Below are 21,208 nucleotides of genomic sequence, written 5' to 3' on the forward strand. Positions count from 1 at the left end.
TCTTTTTCAAGGTTTTCTTTTTCCTCGATATTTTTACAACCGAAAAGAATAAAACGGGCAATAGAGTTTTTCAAAACGGAGCCTTATAAACATTTTATTTCAACTCGATGATGACATTTTTGGTCCGTTTTTCGATTTTTTCGGCGAGCCATAAATTTTGTTATAATCAAGATAAGAGTTCGTATTAGGCTCAAATTATGCGCCTTAAAAATCTAGTGACGGCATTATGGGTTTTTTCTCGATATAACGGTTTTCGAGCAAAAAAATTAAATATCCGAATTTTTTGTCAAATTTTGAAGTTTTTTTTTTTTTTCTCAAAAACTATTATAGATAGAGGAAAAAACCCATTATGCAGGCGATAGAGTTTTTTCAGACGCATAAAATAAGCCGTATACGAAGTCTCTCTTTTGATTTTGCGTTGAGTTATTCATTGCGCCGTTTTTCAGTTTTTTTTCGGCGAGCCATAACTTTTGTTATAATTAAGATAGGGAGTTCGTATTAGACTCAAATTATGCGCCTTGAAAAAATCTAGTGACGGCATGAAAGGTTTTTTTCTCTCTTAATAACGGTTTTCGAGAAAAAAAATTAAATATCAGAATTTTTTTTTTCAATTTTATAGTTTTTTTTTTTTTTCTCAAAAACTATTTCAAATGGAAAAGAATTTCGCAAAGCGGGCGATAGAGTTTTCTGAGACACATAAATTGAGCCTAATACGAAGTCTCTACTATGATTTTGCGTCGAGTTATTTATTGCGCAATTTTTATAACTAGTAAAATTTTCACATAAAAACGTATGTACTATTTTAAGTTACGTAATTAATAATTTAAAAATAATGAAATATAAAACAGAAAAGATTTACGAACAAAAAACCTCTGGTGATGAATACTCTCCGATGGATAGTTTAGACACCACAAATTTTTAAGTAAGAAAAAAAATTTTTTCAAAATTTACATTTTAATTTTTTGACTAAAAACTATTATCAATAGAGCAAAAAACCTATTACGCGGGCGATAGAGTTTTTTAATGTGCTTCTTTTGAGCCTAGTACGAAGTCTCTCGGTTACTTAGTTCGTAAGTTATGAGCTTTTTTTTTTTTTCGCCGATGAATTCAAGACTGCGGCTGAGCCTATGGCTCCTAGCCTCCGTAAAAAAAAATAGATTTGAAATTATTAATTTTTTTTTTTTTTTTTGAATAAATCATGTATCCTGATCCAGTTTTGATCCGGAATCTGGATCCATTATGGATCATGTATCTTTACCACAGCCTGATCAGGTATCCTGATCCATTCTGGATCCGAACCTTACGAAAAAACGTTACATCCTGATCAGGTTCGGATCCAGTATCTGGATCCAGATTGGATTTGAAATCAGGCAAGCCTGATCAGGGCTTGATCCGAACCTGACCTGAATTTCTACTCGGGTAGTTTACAAAAAAAACTATGAAAAATTGTTTCAACAATTTTTCCACCATTAATTGTTAAATCAACAATTGAAATCGATTTTTCTCAAACTTGGACTCAATTGTTTTTTTTTTTTTCTATCAATAAATAATCCTTAAAATATAAGAAATTTTTGAGCAAATTATAGGTTTAGCATTTTCATAACTTTTTGAGATACGAATAAATAAAGAGTGAAAAACACGGTCCGCACGCTGTCTCTCATGAAAGTGTATACCTATACATAGTGGAGCGGCACGCAGGCGCGCTGTCTCTCATGGAAGTGTATATCTATATATAGTCGAGCGGCACACAGGACCGTGTTTTCAGTTTTAGCTCACTGGGTAGAGCATCGCCCACAAATTTTTCAATTCCGTGTTTGAGGGTTCGAGACCCGGTCACTGTAAATTAATTTAGGTCAGGTTTTAGGGCCCAATAATTAGATTCAAGTTAGTTCCATATTGTATAGTTTATTCATCCGTCACATATTTACCACTATATGTTATGAAAAATATAAAGAAAAAAACTTTGTTTTTTTTTTTTTTTTTGCAAATAAAAATATGTTTGCCATTTCGAATCAGGTACCCTGATCACAATTGGATCTAGACTTCGGATCGATTTTGGATCATGTATCCTAACGTTATCTTGAAGACGACGTCAGGTACACTCATTCAATCCGGATCCGAACCTTATGAAGAAACATTACCATCCTGATTTGAAATGATGACATCCTGATCAGGTCCTAATCAGGACCTGACTTGAATTTCTACTCGGGTCGATCCTCTGTCGAAACGTGACGTTATTTGACGTTTAAACGAAATTGGTCCAAGGCTAAAACGAAATAAGAAAAAAATAAATAAAAAATGCCGAAATTTATATTTATTTTAGTAAAAAAAAATATCTTCATTAAAAATAATGATAGTAACAATAATTATAACCAGATGAATGATGAATAGTGGGGTTTAAAATATGAAAGGGACAAGGAAAAAGGTTAAAAATAATAAAGAGTTTATTTTGAAGTTAGCACAAGAACGGAGGAGGATAGAAAAAAATAGTAAAAGTGAAATTTATAGAAAAAAAAATATAGAATAATTTAGATTGAACAAGTTTTATTTGTAAATCAAGTATTTTCCGAGATATTCGCGTCTAATGTTCCAGATCAATCGTGCAATCGCGGTGAAATCATTATTAAATTTATCTGGCCAAACAAGACTGCGACAGAACGATCCCTCCCAGGTAGGAGTTCTCGGGCTTGAACAACTGTGCCAGGCTTGTGCGAGGGTCGTGTATCAAGCCTTGGGAGCACAGGCTTGACACAAGCTTGTGCCCATTGTTTTCCCCGGCCTCACACAGGCCTCAATAGTCCAAGCTGGTGTCAAGCCTGTTTTTTTTGTTTTCCCCGGCCTCACACGAGCCTCGTTAACACAGGCTTGACACAAGACTGTCCCTGTTATTTTTCCCAGTCTCACACAGGCCTCAATAGTCCAAGCTGGTGTCAAGCCTGTTTTTTTTTGTTTTCCGCGGCCTCACACGAGCCTTGTGTCAAGCCCGTTTTACGATCCTCACACGGGACTTGACTTGTGCATATATTCAATTAAAAAAAAAATTATATTAATTAGATCTATAAATTGTAAATAAAAATTTTAAATAACAATTATTAGGTTTTGACTATCGTGCCACGCTTTTACAAAGACTGTGAATTGACTCTCAAATAAATTTATTCATATAAAAAAAATTTGACTGACTCTTTCATTAATACCCCGGTGGTTGACTTGATAGAGCATTGGAGTTCCACGTGAGTGACCTAGGATCGATCCCCCGTTACGCTGTTTATTTTCGTTCATATAATTATCGTTAATTCAAATTCTATCGCGTAAAAAATAATAATGTCAGCTTAATAAATTAATAATAATTGTTTATTTATATTTTTTTATAATTTTTTTTGCAAGCCGGTGTCGAGCCTGGGAACACAAGCCTGTGTCAATCCTGACATTAGTCCGACACCAGCAAATACATCGTGAACATTTCAGACTCGGCACAGGCTTGTGTCTCAGGCCTGACCGGGTAATCAGGCTTGTCCCAGGCTTGTGCCCGTCGTCACTTCTTACCTGGGGCTTCCTTGGTCGCCTCATTTGCTCCCATTAAAATATTTATTTAGGTTTCCCACCATTCCTCTCTGTTCTCCTTCGCGTTAAACGTCGCGAATAAAAAAGCATAGAGTAATAAAAAAAAAAGATAGAACATAAAAACTGGTTCTGTCTTCACTAAGATTTTATTTTATTCCGATTTGTATATTATTTTTGTTAAATTAATTGTAAGTCGTATCATTTTATTCTTCATGCAGGGTTTAGTTAATATAGGGGAAAAAGGAGTAGTTTAATCGCCAAAATAATGAGAGTTAAAAAAAAGGTCCCGATCCGTAGAAAATTCACGCGTTTTTAATTTTTTTTTCTCAATTTTTGAAAAAGTTACGACGATTTATCGGGGAAAACAATTCTTTTTTGACTACCTCGCGGCGCGTACGTATTGTGGGATAAAAATTCAATTCGTGAGCCCTGATTACATACCCCTATATTTTTTTTTATAAAAAACTTCAAAATTCCCAAAGTCAGAAAGATTTTGAGCAGACTATGAAACGGATGTTCATTGACAGCTTCCTTTTCCCACTGATATAAAAATCGTGCTCACGCATGAACATAAATAAGTTTGCGCATAAATAGAGTGCCTGGGGTTCGTTTGAAAACTCACTCGGAAGGCCGGAAGTTCAAGATTGCGATCATAGAAATTTTTTGATATTTTGTTGTGGTAGAACTTTTTTTCAATTGGGAAACGGTAAATTCAGATTCTTGGCACCCAGCGGTGAGGGTCACGGCTTATGTCAGTTGATGCTGTTCTACTGTTAAGTAGATTCAGTTTTAACTCTCTAGTTTTGGCTAGTTTTGCCAAGTCAAATAAAAGTAAAAAAAGGGACTTAGAATAATTTTTACTTTTCAAATAATTTTAATTAATAACAAGCTATATTTTTTCCTTAGCTAGATTTTTTACTTAGCTTTAATTATGGCAAAACACACAATATCTGAAATTACCTACGTCCCTGTTTTTCCCTTTGACTTCAATAATATTGAAGAAAAATAGTTAATTTCAAATTTTCAATTCACAATATTTATTTATTATAATCAAGATACGAATTATGATCGTAATATTACAAATTAGCCTCTGCTTTTTTTTCTTATATTAGATGATAATTCAATAAAAAATATTCATATTCGAAACAGTTTGCACCCGTATATATAAACATTTTCGAGTCAATATTTTTTTTTGTAGTCAGTATTCTTGAGGTACGAATTCCAATGTTGTTGATACAAATTAGTACAAAATATTCTGGACCTCCAGCAACTTTTCCGATAATTCTAAGTTAATTAGATGAAACAAAGTTGTTTAACGCTTTTTCAACCATTAATTTTGAGATACAAATTAAAAAAATAGTAGTACAAATTAGTTCACACATCATTAAATGATATTTATGAATTATTTTTTAAATTATTGTGTCAAATGGCTGTGGAATTAATCTAGCTTTGTACCTCAATAATATTAATAAAAAAACAAGTTACTCCAAAATTTCAATTTACAATACTGTGTTATTATTATTAAGGGGACGAATTCTAATTTTATCGGTACATATTAACCAACGGTCTGCTCTTTAAAATAAAAAAAAATTTATTGAAAAATATAGATTTTTAAAGGCACCATGCAATTGTTAATTAAGCATTTTTATTAACAATTCCATAATGCCTCCAAAAATCAATATAATAACTGATGACAAAAATTGAAAGAAAAAATTATTTTTTTAAACAATTTCAAAATTATAAATGTATATGATATTTTTAATATCTAAATCAGCTGCCAGAAGCATCTGTCTATAGAGCAAAAAAGCTGTGTGATTTTTAAATACTATTTTTGACTTGTTTATCTTTTTGTGATGGTTGTTGCACAACTATTTTGTAAGTTTGAGTAATAAATATAAATAATTATAAAATGTCAGATGAAGTGAATTATATTTAAAGCCTAAGGCATCATTATCAACGAATTTTTCGATGATATAATTGATTTATCGCATGTTGAATTTGATGACAATAAAAGATGGTTGCTGTCAGTGAGTGACGAAACATCATTATCAAGTGTTGAAGATCTTCAAGCTTGGTTAAGACAAGATTTATCAGTAAGTTCACTTGATAATTTGTCAAATGATACAACAAAAACAATTGATACAAGAACTTTTACGAGACTGAAAAAAATGGAAGAATAAGTTTGGAATCAATAATGAAATAACATTACTAGAGATGCACACGAGACGAGACGAGATTTGATCGAGTTTCGTCTCGTTCTCGAAAAATTACCAAAACAACAGTCTCGTCTCGGTATCGTCTCGGCTGAAAAAATCAGAGTCTCGTCTCGGTCTCGTCTCGAGTAAAAAAAATCGGAGTCTCGTCTAGTCTCGGCTGTATAAATATAAAGTGAACAAAAGTAAACTTTTTTTTTTGAAGTGAAACTTCTTTACGGAGGGTAGCAAAAAAATTCGAGGCCCTGCTAGCGTTACGCGCTCGCGTTTACTCTGGCGTTTACTCTTGCGTTTACTCTCGCGTTTACTCTATCGTATACTCTCTTGTAGACATTCTCCCGTATACTACCTTGTAGACGTTCTCTCGTATACTTTCTGCTATACGCTCGGTCGCAAGCGGATAAAGAGAGGAGAATTAGATAGAGAGAAGGGAAGCCGGCAAGCATTATGCATGCACTATATATAGCGTATAAACTCGGAGCGTCAGCTGCTATGTGTGTATGCATGTCCGACTTTTTGTTTGTTTATTTATTTAAATATTATTAAACAGTTCAACTGAGTTTAATACTTAAATAATTGATTTTTAAAAAAAATTCATTTAAACGTATCAAGCAATAGTTATCTCGCGGGTTTAAAGAATCATTATTATAATAACAATAAAATTATTATAAATATATATAAATGATAATTATAACTACAATAATTTTGATAATATTATCAATTATTCACAATAGTATTGATATTAATAATAATATCTGTAAGAATAATATTTTGAATATCAATACTAATAATTATCAATATTTATATATGAATGTTATTGTCAATAATATACAAAATCAAAAATATAATTTTTGTGAAAAACAAACTCGTTAAAGTTGTTCTTTACGTTAGCTTAGTACTACTGTATATACTAAATTTTTATTCAATTTAACAAAAAAAAATAAAAAATTCAAACAAACGATGATAAATAATGTAGGAGAATTAAAGCTACCTGTGTTTGAAAAATAAAATCGAAATAAAAAAAGATCACGTTTTATCCTTATTACACAAACGAACTTTAACGCCGCGGTTTTCTTCACAATTCCAAGATCAGGTTGACAGACAGCTAAGACTTAATATAATTTCATGATATGTCCATTTAAAATAATCGACAATACTTTCATCTAAGACTCGATATTGTATCACATGCGAATAAATAATTTTTCAATAGAGACGTCAAATTATTAGGAAACAGATTTCGTATGCACGCCCTGGTAGAAATATTTCTCCAACTTTTTCCAACTTTCTCCGCATTTTTTCCAACTTTCTCCACCTTTTTACGAAAATGACCCATGGTTGGAGAAAAGTTGGAAAGAAGTTGAAAAAAAATTGGAGTAAATTTTTGGTTGAAGTAGGTTGAAAAAAAGTTGGAAAAAAGTTGGAATAAATTTCAGGTTGAAGAAATGGCGGAAAAAAGTTGGAGAAAAGTCGGAAAAAAAGGGAATAAATTTTTGGCTGGAAAAAGGTTGGAGAAATTTGTCCGCCATTTCTCCAACTATGGGTCATTTTCGTAAAGAGGTGGAGAAATGGCGAAGAAAAGTTGGAAAAAAGTCGGAGAAATATTTCTACCAGGGCGTATTTGACAAAAATTTTTTTTGATTATTAATCAGGTACAGCTGACAAATTTTTTCTTTAAGAGGACTCAAATATGTGATGTAACTCCAAAATAGCCTATTTTAAATTGAAAATGAAGAAATTAAAAATCTTTTCTTTATGCCTATCCCAGGTAAACAAGAATAGTTGTCGTTTGCATTGATTGATTTATCGATTGTTATTTATCAGCAACTCAATTACAGCTGTACTAGTGTTGTGATAACTATAAAGGAAGGTGAAGTTATCAAAAAATTACAGAAAAACAGAAATATAATTTACGTTTCCAAAAAAATTTATATGAAATACCCTGCAAATAACAAAAAATCTAATATCAAGCTCATCTAAAGACAAGCTGAAAAGTAAATCCAATAACAAGATATATAAAAAAAAAGTGAGATTGTTGATTATCAAATTGCATCTTTGCTGAAAAGTTTTCGTCTGAAAAACCTAATCTTGAAATTGTGAAGAAAACCGTGGCGTTAAAGTTTGTTTGTGTAATAAGGATAAAACGTGATCTTTTTTTATTTCAATTTTATTTTTCAAACACAAGCAGCTTTAATTCTCCTAAATTATTTATCATCGTTTGTTTGAATTTTTTATTTTTTTTTGTTAAATTGAATAAAAATTTAGTATATACAGTAGTACTAAGCTAACGTAAAGAACAACTTTAACGAGTTTGTTTTTCACAAAAATTATATTTTTGATTTTGTATATTATTTCACTTCTTTTGTTTAAACATTCAGCTTAAAAGTAAAAATAATCAATCAATTCATGAATGATTGTATTACCAAAAAAAGATCTGGTAACGTTTGTTGGGGCGTGTGGCCCGCGTTACCCGTTGAAAATTAAAAATTTTCAATACTCCGGCTAGGGCCATTGTTGTTTTTATTGCTTAGATATAATTTAATTGTTAAGTAACGATAACATTAAGTATATTTAAAAGAAAGATACCCAAGTGGAAAAAATATATCTATTGGAAATGTGAAATATATTTATTTTATATTTAGAAAAAATTTAGAAAAGATTTAGAAAAAATATAAACTAAATTTAAAATATATACAGTTTTGAACATACGAAAATTAAATTTAAAAAAAATTTACAAAAAATAAAAAAAAATCAAGAAAAAATTTAGAAAAAGCTTAATTTTAGTATGTCCAAACTTGAACATTTTCTGAATTTAATTTATATTTGTTCTAAATCTTTTCTAAATTTTTTCTAAATTTACTTTTAGTATGTCCAAAACTGTATATCCATTAAATTCAATTTATATTTCCATTAAATATAAATTAAATATATTTTTTCCACTTGGGTATTTTAATTTTAGTTAAATATTTAGATGATCATTAAAACGAAATTTACCGTAAGATAGATCATATACTAAAATAAAAAAGGGATTTCATTTTTCATGGTTCCAGATATGTTCAATTAATTGATCAATAAAAATTATAAACATTTAATTATATTTAGAGATGCCGCGATAATCGATAATATCGCGACAAGGCGATACGATAATGACGACAACGATACGATAATGCCATTTTTTATCGTATCGTCGTCACGACACGATACGATATTTGACTGACGATAACCGATAAAATTATCGTGTCATCGCGATAATGTCGAAAAATATACATTTAAATCAAAGCAATATTTTCATATTGTTAAACTCCAGAAAATATTAAATTAAAGAAAAAATAGATTACTGCAACATATAATATTAGATACATATTAATCTAACAATATGAAAGTAATATAAATTATAATAATATGATAACTAATAATAATTTTATATAAATTATATAAACCGTTGTTGCATGTGTTATAATATTTTTTTTTAAATTTGGTTTTCAAGTTTTTTTTCAATATTATTTGCCAATGAACTTTTAAACCATGAATTTAAACATAATAAATTTTGACTATAATAATTTTTACTTAGATAATTCATGTAATTTACTTATTGTCCTTAAGATAATTCTTCCTGCTTTTATAATGTTTTTGTATGCAAAAAATATTTTAAAATTTCCCTGTAAATTATACTCAAACAAAAAAATTATCGTCGATCATGTCGATAATACCCGATACGATACGACAACACCTATGACGATACGATAATAAGACGACACGATAATCCGATTTTTGTCGAATTTTTAGACGACACGATACGATAACGACAATCATCTTTCGCGACACGATACGATAATCAGCCAATTATCGTATCGTATCGTATCGCGGCATCTCTCATTTATATTTTCTTTTATTTTTACGAATATTTCAATCGTTTTTTTATAATTTTACAATTAATTTCGGATTTATAATAAAAAATACAACTCTTTAATAATATTAGGATACAAAGATATTTTACTAACAATTATTTGAATTTCTTATAAAATATATTACAATAAGTAGTAATAAAATATCTTCGTTTCTTAAGGTGACTGTATTTTTTATTTTAATTTTTAGATTCAAAAAAAGGTTAAATAATTTATTCCAAACTTTTGCATTTAAAAATTTATTCTGATTATAAAAAAGAAACAAAGAAGGTGTAACTAATCGTTTCGATATTATAAGTACACATTGGTAAGAATCAGCTTACATATAATAATTCAATGTATCTGAATATTACTGAATATAATCGATGCATATTTTCTGAGTATTGCTTTCAGAGTGGATTTTATTCTGCCCAAGTGAAAAAAATATGTTTATTTTATATTTAGAAAAAATATAAACTAAATTTAAAATGAATACAGTTTTGAACATACGAAAATTAAATTTAAAAAAAAAAAAATTAGCGTGTTGCGAGTACGCGCGGGGGAAGTGAAACTTATTTCAGAGTAGTTTCATGTCACGCTGAATATTAATAATAATAATAATAATAATAATAATAATAATAATAATAATATTAATCCTGACAATAATATTCGAATATGAATATTATTAGTTAATAATAATTATTAGTATTTATATTTCGAATATTATTATTATAAATTTTATTATTTATATCGACACATTAATGGAAGAAGGGCGTAAGTGCCATTTTTAGGAATTTTTTTTTTCTAAAAGGAAAAGGGTGTGAGTTCGGGCTTTGCATCTAATTTTAAGGCTTAAAGAAAAAAAAAGTGCGTATGTTCAGGGACTTACGCCTTTTTTCCATTCTCAAAATCATTTTTAATAAGAGATGAAGATTTGTAATTATTTTTATGTTTTTCATATTGATAATAAATTATGTATAATTATCAGTAAACAATCAATAATTTAAAAAATCCTGCCATTAAATAAATTTCAAATAAAATTGAAAATATGCCTTTCATCTTCTATCAAAAATTATTTTGATAACGGGAAAAAAGGCGTAAATCCTTGGACATACGCCCTTTATCCTTTATCAAAGGTAGTTACGCCCATTTTCCCTTTTTTTTAAGTATTAAAATTAGATGAAAAACCCGAAAATTTATAAATTCGCACTTACGCCCTTTTTCCTTTAAAATTGACGTTTTTGGCACTGCATTCTTTAATGCGACAATATAATTGATACCATCGATATTATTACTAATATTATATTGATATTATTGTTAATCATAATATTATTGGAGTTATTATTATTTATAATAATATTATTCATATATAACCGTATAGTATAAATAAAATAATAATTTCAAAAATATCATCGATGATAATAATATCAATATAATATTAGTAATAATAACAATAATATTATCGATTTATAATAATATCAGTGATATTAATAATATAAATAATAACATTGACAATAACATTTATATATAAATATTGATAATTATTAGTATTTATATTCAAAATATTATTATTATAGATATTATTATTAATATCAATACTATTGTGAATAGATGGTAATATTATCATCATTTATATATATTTATAATAATTTTATTGTTATTATAATAATGATTCTTTAAACCCGCGAGATAACTATTGCTTAATACGTTTAAATGAATTTTTTTTTAAAATCAATTATTTAAGTATTAAACTCAGTTGAACTGTTTAATAATAATTAAATTAAAAAAAAAAGTCGCTCACGCATACACACATAGCAGCTGACGTTCCGAGTTTATCCGCTTGTGGCCGAGCGTATACCAGAGAGAGTATACCAGAGAGAGTATACCAGAAAGAGTATACGTGACAGAGAGTATAGGAGAGCGTGTGACAGAGAGTAAACGCGAGCGTGTGACAGAGAGTAAACGCGAGCGCGTAACGCTAGCAGGGCCTCGAATTTTTTTGCTACCCTCCGTAAAGAAGTTTCACTTCAGAAAATTTACAAAAAATAAAAAAAAAATTAAGAAAAAATTTAGAAAAAGTTTAATTTTAGTATGTCCAAACTTGAACATATTCTAAATTTAATTTATATTCGTTCTCAATTTTTTCTAAATTTACTTTTAGTATGTCCAAAACTGTATATCCATAAAATTTAATTTATATTTCCATTAAATATAAATTAAATATATTTTTTCCACTTGGGTGGTTTCAATTTTTTGAAATCTACCTTCGATTAGTAATTTCATAAATAATTTTCTCGATGCTTGTTGACTGAACAATATTTTTTTGCATAATATGTTTGTCTGTGTTATAATTTTTTTCACATTCCTGTTTTGTTCAGAGATTCCATAGATAATTTTGTGAATGTTTGTTGACCGAAAAGCTTTTTGTATTTATGTTTTTATATCATAATTTTCATGGAAATTTTTTATTTTATTAAAAGACTTGTCATGAATAACTTCTCAATGCTTGTTGATCCCAATCGATAATTTCTTTAAAATCTACCTTCAATTTTTTAAAATCTACCTTCGATTAGTAATTTTATAAATAATTTTCTCGATGCTCGTTGACTGAATACTATTTTTCTGTATAATATGTTTGTCTGTGTTATTATTTTTTTCACATTCCTGTTTTGTTCAGAGATTCTATAGATAACTTTGTGAATGTTTGTTGACCGAAAAGCTTTTTGTATTTATGTTTTTATATCATAATTTTTATGGAAATTTTTTATTTTATTAAAAGACTTGTCATTAATAACTTCTTCAATGCTTGTTGATTCCAATCGATAATTTTTTTAATTCAGTTTTACATTTCATAAATTTAACTGTGATATATTCTCAACTTTCTCGTGAAAAAACTTGGTGATGGATAAAAACATTTTAAAAACTGAGTGTTATTCGAATTACTCCATCTTTCAAGTATTATGTAAAGACCATATTGCTGATATCGTGATCAATAGTATTTTACAAATATTCTAATTTCTTGGTAGTTATTGTCTTGTGGCATGATGTAAATTTTCGTAGTGTTGATATATGTAAGACAGATTACCATGTTATGAACTTAAAAATAAAAAAACAATTAATTACCTTAATGATTTCAAAAATTGCATAATTAATATTATTTTTTAGAGTCTTTTTACGAATCAATAAATTTTAAAAAAAACAGTCACCTAATCTTTTATTCTAGGTCAATATTGCAATTTTTTTTTTACTAACTCAATAAAATTTCTAAAATAAAACAAAAAAAAAAAATATGGTTATTTTGGAATTATTCTATAATTAATAAAAAACAAATATATAGTTCTGAATATAATTTAAATAATTGAATCTAAAAAAAAAAATACATAGTTATACGAGTTACAATTAATAAAAAACTAAACATTTGTAGATATTTTTAAACTATAAACCAAAAATACATGTTCGATTTAGAAAAAAAATAATAATAAAAATTCATCAAAGAATATTAAAGAAAAAAAAAAAATTGACCGTGAAACGACGAACAAGCAATACTACCAATGGTAAAAAAAATGAAAAGAAAAATAACCATGGATGTTATTGAGCCTGCAGTCCAATTCACAGGGCATTACAATTTGGGGCTTTGTGAAGCTTTTGTATGTAAAATCTATATAAAAAAAATTTTACAAGCGCCATCAGCGGCAAAAAATAGCCCTAAATTGTAAAAAATTTGCCCTGTGAATTGGACTGATTGGTAAGACCAATTATTACTAGATTTAAATTATAACTAGCTATACACAGTCGATAAAAAAGATTTCTTTTTCAAGGTTTTTCTTTTTTCCTCGATATTTTTTACAACCGAAAAAGAATAAAAAAAAACGGGCAATAGAGTTTTTCAAAACTTTTTTTGGAGCCTTATAAACATTTTATTTCAACTCGATGATGACATTTTTTGGTCCGTTTTTTCGATTTTTTTTTCGGCGAGCCATAAATTTTGTTATAATCAAGATAAGGAGTTCGTATTAGGCTCAAATTATGCGCCTTAAAAAAATCTAGTGACGGCATTATGGGTTTTTTTTTCTCTCGATAACGGTTTTCGAGCAAAAAAATTAAATATCCGAATTTTTTGTCAAATTTTGAAGTTTTTTTTTTTTTTCTCAAAAACTATTATAGATAGAGGAAAAAACCCATTATGCAGGCGATAGAGTTTTTTCAGACGCATAAAATAAGCCGTATACGAAGTCTCTCTTTTGATTTTGCGTTGAGTTATTCATTGCGCCGTTTTTCAGTTTTTTTTCGGCGAGCCATAACTTTTGTTATAATCAAGATAGGGAGTTCGTATTAGGCTCAAATTATGCGCCTTAAAAAAATCTAGTGACGGCATTATGGGTTTTTTTTTCTCTCGATAACGGTTTTCGAGCAAAAAAATTAAATATCCGAATTTTTCGTCAAATTTTGAAGTTTTTTTTTTTTTTCTCAAAAACTATTATAGATAGGGGAAAAAACCCATTATGCGGGCAATAGAGTTTTTTCAGACGCATAAAATAAGCCTTATACGAAGTCTCTCTTTTGATTTTGCGTTGAGTTATTCATTGCGCCGTTTTTCAGTTTTTTTTCGGCGAGCCATAACTTTGGTTATAATTAAGATAGGGAGTTCGTATTAGGCTCAAATTATGCCTCTCAAAAAAATCTAGTGACGGCAAGAAAAGTTTTTTTCTCTCTTAATAACGGTTTTCGAGAAAAAAAATTAAATATCAGAATTTTTTTTTTCAATTTTATAGTTTTTTTTTTTTTTCTCAAAAACTATTTCAAATGGAAAAGAATTTCGCAAAGCGGGCGATAGAGTTTTCTGAGACACATAAATTGAGCTTAATACGAAGTCTCTACTATGATTTTGCGTCGAGTTATTTATTGCGCAATTTTTATAACTAGTAAAATTTTCACATAAAAACGTATGTACTATTTTAAGTTACGTAATTAATAATTTAAAAATATCGAAATATAAAACAGAAAAGATTTACGAACAAAAAACCTCTGGTGATGAATACTCTCCGATGGATAGTTTAGACACCACAAATTTTTAAGTAAGAAAAAAAATTTTTTCAAAATTTACATTTTAATTTTTTGACTAAAAACTATTATCAATAGAGCAAAAAACCTATTACGCGGGCGATAGAGTTTTTCAATGCGCTTCTTTTGAGCCTAGTACGAAGTCTCTCGGTTACTTAGTTCGTAAGTTATGAGCTTTTTTTTTTTTTCGCCGATGAATTCAAGACTGCGGCTGAGCCTATGGCTCCTAGCCTCCGTAAAAAGAAAAAAGAAAAAAATAATTTTAAAAATATAAGTGAAATAATAAAAAAAAAAATCCATTAGAAATTTATATAGTTCAGACTGATACCGATTTTAGTGGCAAGGCCGTTAATTTACCATTACGAAGGCATCTTTTTAAAAAATTTATCAACAAACGGCGCACGCAGGTGTCTTACGCCATCTATCAATAGTCACTTTACTGCGATCTAAAATACTGTCTGAAGCTAGGTTTTTCGGTATATACACCAATTATTTTCTTGCTGCGGTCTAAAATAATGCCATGGATATCTCTCAGAAGTATTTCAGATCGTGGCGAGCAGTGATGGGTAAATGGTCGATTTTTGAGGTTTCATACACTTACAGTAAGATACTGTAAGATACTGTAAGAAACTGTAAGATACCTCTGACGCCATTTTGAACATTCTTATTGACTGTCGACTCGACAATTAGTTCTTATTGCTCGATATATATTGGTACATGTAATTTATTTGTTATATAAATATATATAATATCAAGGAAAATCAGTTTTAAGGAATTAATGTTGCTTGAAACATAATTTTTTGGCAATATTAATTCCTTAGCTCCATCTTTTCCTTAGCTACTGCTTTTCCTCGGACATTATCTATTTATATTAAATAAATAATATACATGTCATTTGATTTTTTAAAAATAAAAATGTCCAAAAAATACATGTAAATTTATTTTTAAATAATACAAATGTCCAAGAAAAAGCAGTAGCTAAGAAATTAAGGTTGCCAAAAAATTATGTTTCAAGGAAATAATGTTGCTTAAAATATAAATCTTTGGCAACCTTAATTCCTTAGCTACATCTTTTCCTTAGCTACTGCTTTTCCTTAGCTACTGCTTTTCCTTGGACCTTTTTAATGTTTTTCATAAATAAAATACATGTAAATTTATTTTTCAATAATACAAATGTCAAAGGAAAAGCAGTAGCTAAGAAAAGGATGTAGCTAAGGAATTAAGGTTGCCAAAAAATTATGTTTCAAGGAAATAATGTTGCTTAAAATATAATTCTTCGGCAACCTTAATTCCTTAGCTACATCTTTTCCTTAGCTACTGCTTTTCCTTGGACCTTTTTGATTTTTTTCATAAATAAAATACATGTAAATTTATTTTTTAATGATACAAATGTCCAAGGGAAAGCAGTAGCTAAGAAAAAGATGTAGCTAAGAAATGAATGTTGCCAAAAAATTATGTTTTAAGGAATTAATGTTGCTTTAATTCTAAATAACTAATTTTTTAAATAAATAAAAATCCCAAGGAAAAATAGTAGCTAAGGAAAAGATGGAGCTAAGGAATTACAGTTGCCAAAGAAATTCTTTTTTAAGCAACATTAATTCCTTAGCTACATCTTTTCCTTAGCTACTGCTTGTTTTTGGAATTTTCATTTATTTAATAAATGAATTACATGTATTTATCGGATAAAAAAAAATTGTAGCACGAAGGTTCCACTTTTATTCGTAGGAGGCGCTGGGAACGCAATGTAAGATACCTCGATGTATGAAACCGATGATGTAAGATACGGTATCTTACATGGTATCTTACACATGTAAGATACCAAGGTATCTTACCTACCCAACACTGGTGGCGAGTAAAAAATTGGTAAACAGTACAGGCACTAGAAGCTCTATATATTATTATTGTCAATAAATATTATTATTATTTTATAAATATTATTCCAACAATAGCTAGAAATTTATCAACTAGTTGATTGGTGAATAATTTTTGTCACACTATGATCTGAAATACCGACTGGGGATTCGTAGAAGTATTCCAGATCGCATCGAGATTTAACTTAGTATAAATTAGAGGCACTAGAAGCTCTATATATGATCATCATCAATGAATATTATTATTTTATGAATATTACTCCAACAATAGCTACAAATTTAATAGAACTAATTGAACTGTAAAAAATTTCTGTCACACTATGATCTAAAATACTGACTGGAATTTGTGGAAGTATTTCAGATCGCATCGAGAATTAACTTTGTATAAATTAGAGGCACTAAAAGCTCTATATATTACTATCATCAATAAATATTATTATTTTATAATTATTTTATAAATATTATTTCAACAATAGCTACAAATTCAATAACTAGTTGATTGATAAATAATTTTTATCACACTGTGATCTGAAATACTGACTGGAGATTCGCGGAAGTAGTTCAGATCCCATCTGGGTTCAATCTCGGTAAAAAGTACAGACACTGAAAGCTAATACACTATGTATCAATAATATTCTTATAAAATACTGTTATTTATGTATTATGTATTATTATTGTATATGTATTATTTCAACAATGATTACAAATACTGACAATTGAAGAGTTCAAAATTCGTTGATTGGTTTTTTTCTTTAATAAAATATGGCAACTTCATAGTAGCACACACACAACAATAAAATATAAAGTAATATCCAAACGTTTTCCCGCAATATTTTGAGGCAGTGTTCAGCGTTGGATAGTTTGACGATAATGTCTGGTAATGTCATACGTTTAATACTGCCTTGCAGTATCGCAGATCGCAGCAAAGATTCAAAAATATTGGCAAAACAATCCTGCGCAATAACCAGCGTACGCAAGTACAGTTGTGCTTGCCAATGTTAATTTGTTAACTAATGTACTTACAATCTTTAACATGAGTCATTTCATACAACTATTATTTTGATTAGTAATAATAATGAGAGGCCCTAGAAATCACAGGAAATGATAAAAAACAAGGTATGGTGCGCGCAGCATCGCTACGCCATTTTGCTGCCATATGACATACTGCTAATCAGATAGAGCAGGATGACCAACCAATATTCTCGGGCGAATTTATCAGATACAGGACGCCAACTTGGTAAAAATTTCAAATATCGACAAAATCGACAGAAATTTATTTTTTACAAAAAAACGGGGGGCCGGTTTATCATATATTGATATCTTTTTAAATAATGCACCGAAAAATTCGATAATAGGCTCATTTGAAAGAGGAACCTCGATTTATATAATCAAACTGTTGTTATTTTTTTTTTTCGATTGCTCAATCAAAAGATATGGACTTGACTATAAATCAATGACGTCACACACATGAACTTAAAAGACATATATCCCCGGCAGTCTCTCGTTTTTGAACAACTTTAACGAGAGACCCTTCCGGGTCTCATGATATTATTATTCATATTATTAATATCACTGATATTATTATAAATCGATAATATTATTGTTATTATCACTAATATTATATTGATATTATTATTATCGATGATATTTTTGAAATTATTATTTTATTTATACTATGGTTATATATGAAGAATATTATTATAAATAATAATAACTCCAATAATATTATGATTAACAATAATATCAATATAATATTAGTAATAATATCGATGGTATCAATTATATCGTCGCATTAAAGAATAAAGGGCGTAAGTGCCAAAAACGTCAATTTTAAAGGAAAAAGGGCGTGCAAATTTATAAATTTTCGGGTTTTTCATCGAATTTTAATACTTAAAAAAAAGGGAAAATGGGCGTAACAACCTTTGATAAAGGATAAAGGGCGTATGTCCAAGGATTTACGCCTTTTTTCCCGTTATCCAAATAATTTTTGATAAAAGATGAAGGGCATATTTTCAATTTTATTTGAAATTTATTTAATGGCAGGATTTTTTAAATTATTGATTGTTTACTGATAATTATACATAATTTATTATCAATAAGAAAAACATAAAAATAATTACAAATCTTCATCTTTTATCAAAATGATTTTTGAAATGGAAAAAGGCGTAAGTCCCTGTTACACACTTTTTATTTCTAAGCCTTAAAATTGGATGCAAAGCGAAAATTTATAAATTCCCACTCACATACTTTTCTTTTAAATTTCCTAAAAATGGCACTTACGCCCTTCTTCCATTAATGTGACGATATAAATAATAAAATTTATAATAATAATATTCGAAATATGAATACTAATAATTATTATTAACTAATAATATTTATATTTGAATATTATTGTCAGTATTAATATTATTATTATTATTATTATTAATAATATTCAGCGTGACATGAAACTACTCTGAAAGAAGTTTCACTTCCTCCGCGCGTACTAGCAACACGCTAATTTTTATATTTTTTATTATCAATACAACATTTTTAAATATATACCTTCTTGTAATAAATGCATATAAAATATTTTTTTTTTCTTTTTTATTCTTTTATAACGTATGAGTACTTTATTAGTTTTTTTTCAATTATTAATTAACAATGAATATTGCATTTATTTTAACTCAAAAATTACGTATCGATTGTACTGAACAACAAACAAAAAAAATATATAAAATGAATATAAATTAATAATAAATAAATCAAGTTCAAATTAAAAAAAAATGCTTATTTATACTTTGATTTAACATATATAATGAAGATGATCTTTATTTATTTCGTACGTCTTATTATTGGCTGGTCTTTTCGTGATTACTTTAAAAAATCCATTTACCTCTCTTACTCCCAGATTCTTCTCTCCATTTTTCATACGATTCATTAAGTCTTCTTTTACTTTTTTGAAGTCTTCTTGTTGAAGCTTTGTTTTGTCTTTGGAGAAGTAAATTGTTTGTAAAATACTCAATGTTTCCGGTTTCTTCTTGAAACTCCAAAGGCTCTGTAAAATAAATTCACAGTCAGTTGAATTTTTGCATATGACTTTAATTGGTCTTGGTTTAGCTGGATTACTTATTTTGCCAATTCTTATGAGATTCACATTACCAGCTATTTCAACAAGTTCAGCTGAGTCAGTTGATTTTATAAGATTAGTAAATTCTTTAATGTCATCAGATTTTTTAACCAGTTCACTTGGTGATTTTGATTCAGGAATATTAAGTATTATGAAGTTTCTTTTTCTGGCCAGTCTGTCTTCTATTTCTTTTACACTTTGTTGTATACAAATATTATTGTTGTTTTCAATATTAGCATTTAGTATATCAATAGCATTTTTGTTTTCAGCCATGCTGTTTTGTAAGCTTTTTATTGCTACATTGTGTGCAGCTACAATTTTACCAAGATCAGTATTTAGCTCAACACATACTGATTTAATTGACTTAGCTGTTTCATTAAATTCTTTTCTGATTGATGTTATTTTCGAATCCAGTTTGCTTGTCAATTGATTTATTTTTTCATCAAAACTAATCTGATATTTAGTTATATCAAACTCAAAAATTGTATCAGTTGGTGTGCTTAATGTATTTGATGGTGTGGTGACAGGTGTCAGAACTTTGCGACACATTTCACAATCATTTTTTTTTTTAACCCTTTGGCACAGCCTGGGTGATAGTATGCATTACATGCATCATTGACACATTTAATTTTTTCATTTACAATTTTATTTTTACAAGTTGAACATAATATAGAATTGTTTGTAACCATGTTTTGTGTTGCCATTTTATGTTTATGCTTAGATTGTTTGTTTATATTCATGTATATATATGTGAGACCAGCTGTTTCAATATATAAATGCTAATTGCGTTGGTACTATAGATTCTAGTTATACCGATCAATGAATGTGCTTGTGTTGAAGGCTGTGTCTGTGCTTGATGGTGTATTCTTTTTTTTTTTTTTTTTTATGTTGGCACTCCTACTCAATAATCTGGTGACAATATATTTGTCTCAGAAAATTGAGAGAGATAAATATATATATGAAATCAATGATGCAACATTGAGTCACACCACTCACCACTTTACACTACACAAGATCCATATACAAACAAATTATAACAATTAGTATGTTATTGACACTTTAGAAGGTTTAATCACTATGACATTTAGACACTTTATTCAGGTTTATAATAATTCATCTACTAGTATGTTTGCAACGCACCGCTCGCTTGGGGCACTCACTCGACAAAAGGTTATACACACAGTAGTTCTTAATTTTGAGCTATTTTACACTTTAGTAATGGTTTTACTGAATTAAATTTTTAGTCTAGTCAGTCAGATACAGTTTTAGTATATTGATAAAACAACTTTACTTCGTTTTACTACACTTAATTATCATTAAAGTTATTTAATTTTACTCTTAGTAAATTTTTACAACTTACTTCTGCGCCACCTAGCGAACTTATTCTTATTCATACTATAAATATATATAAATGATGATAATTTTAACAACAATAATTTCTATAATATTATCGATTATTCACAACAGTATTGATATTAATCATAATATCTATAATAATAATATTTTAAATAT

The 21,208-nt window shown here is 28.5% G+C and overlaps 2 protein-coding genes across 6 annotated transcripts in view; one reads left to right on the forward strand and one right to left on the reverse strand.

Moving 5' to 3' along the window:
• The window catches only part of LOC122859590 (protein ABHD18), a 170,169-nt gene that overhangs the window by 76,693 nt on the left and 72,268 nt on the right, over positions 1-21,208 (forward strand). The window lies entirely within an intron of this gene.
• On the reverse strand, positions 1,898-21,079 carry LOC122859596. Of its 2 annotated transcripts, XM_044163288.1 has the most exons (3): positions 19,729-21,079; positions 19,463-19,624; positions 1,898-2,266 (listed from the first exon to the last, which is right to left on the reverse strand). In XM_044163288.1, the coding sequence occupies exons 1-3, from the start codon at positions 20,243-20,245 to the stop codon at positions 2,235-2,237; spliced, it is 711 nt and encodes a 236-aa protein (XP_044019223.1). In that variant the 5' UTR covers positions 20,246-21,079; the 3' UTR covers positions 1,898-2,234. The 2 variants fall into 2 exon arrangements, with proteins under 2 accessions (XP_044019223.1, XP_044019222.1); XM_044163287.1 differs by having other exon boundaries at positions 19,463-21,057.

Source organism: Aphidius gifuensis, linkage group LG6 (assembly GCF_014905175.1).
Source record: "Aphidius gifuensis isolate YNYX2018 linkage group LG6, ASM1490517v1, whole genome shotgun sequence".
NCBI lineage: Eukaryota > Metazoa > Arthropoda > Insecta > Hymenoptera > Braconidae > Aphidius > Aphidius gifuensis.

What these genes read in the sequence shown, in the direction of transcription:
- LOC122859596 (XM_044163287.1), bottom strand. Translation starts at nt 20,245, where the DNA reads ATGTGTCGCAAAGTTCTGACACCTGTCACCACACCATCAAATACATTA. An exon ending in AGAATCTGGGAGTAAGAGAG is followed by an intron (nt 2,267 to 19,462) that starts GTAAATGGATTT and finishes ATTTCGTTTTAG; the next exon opens with CCTTGGACCAATTTCGTTTA.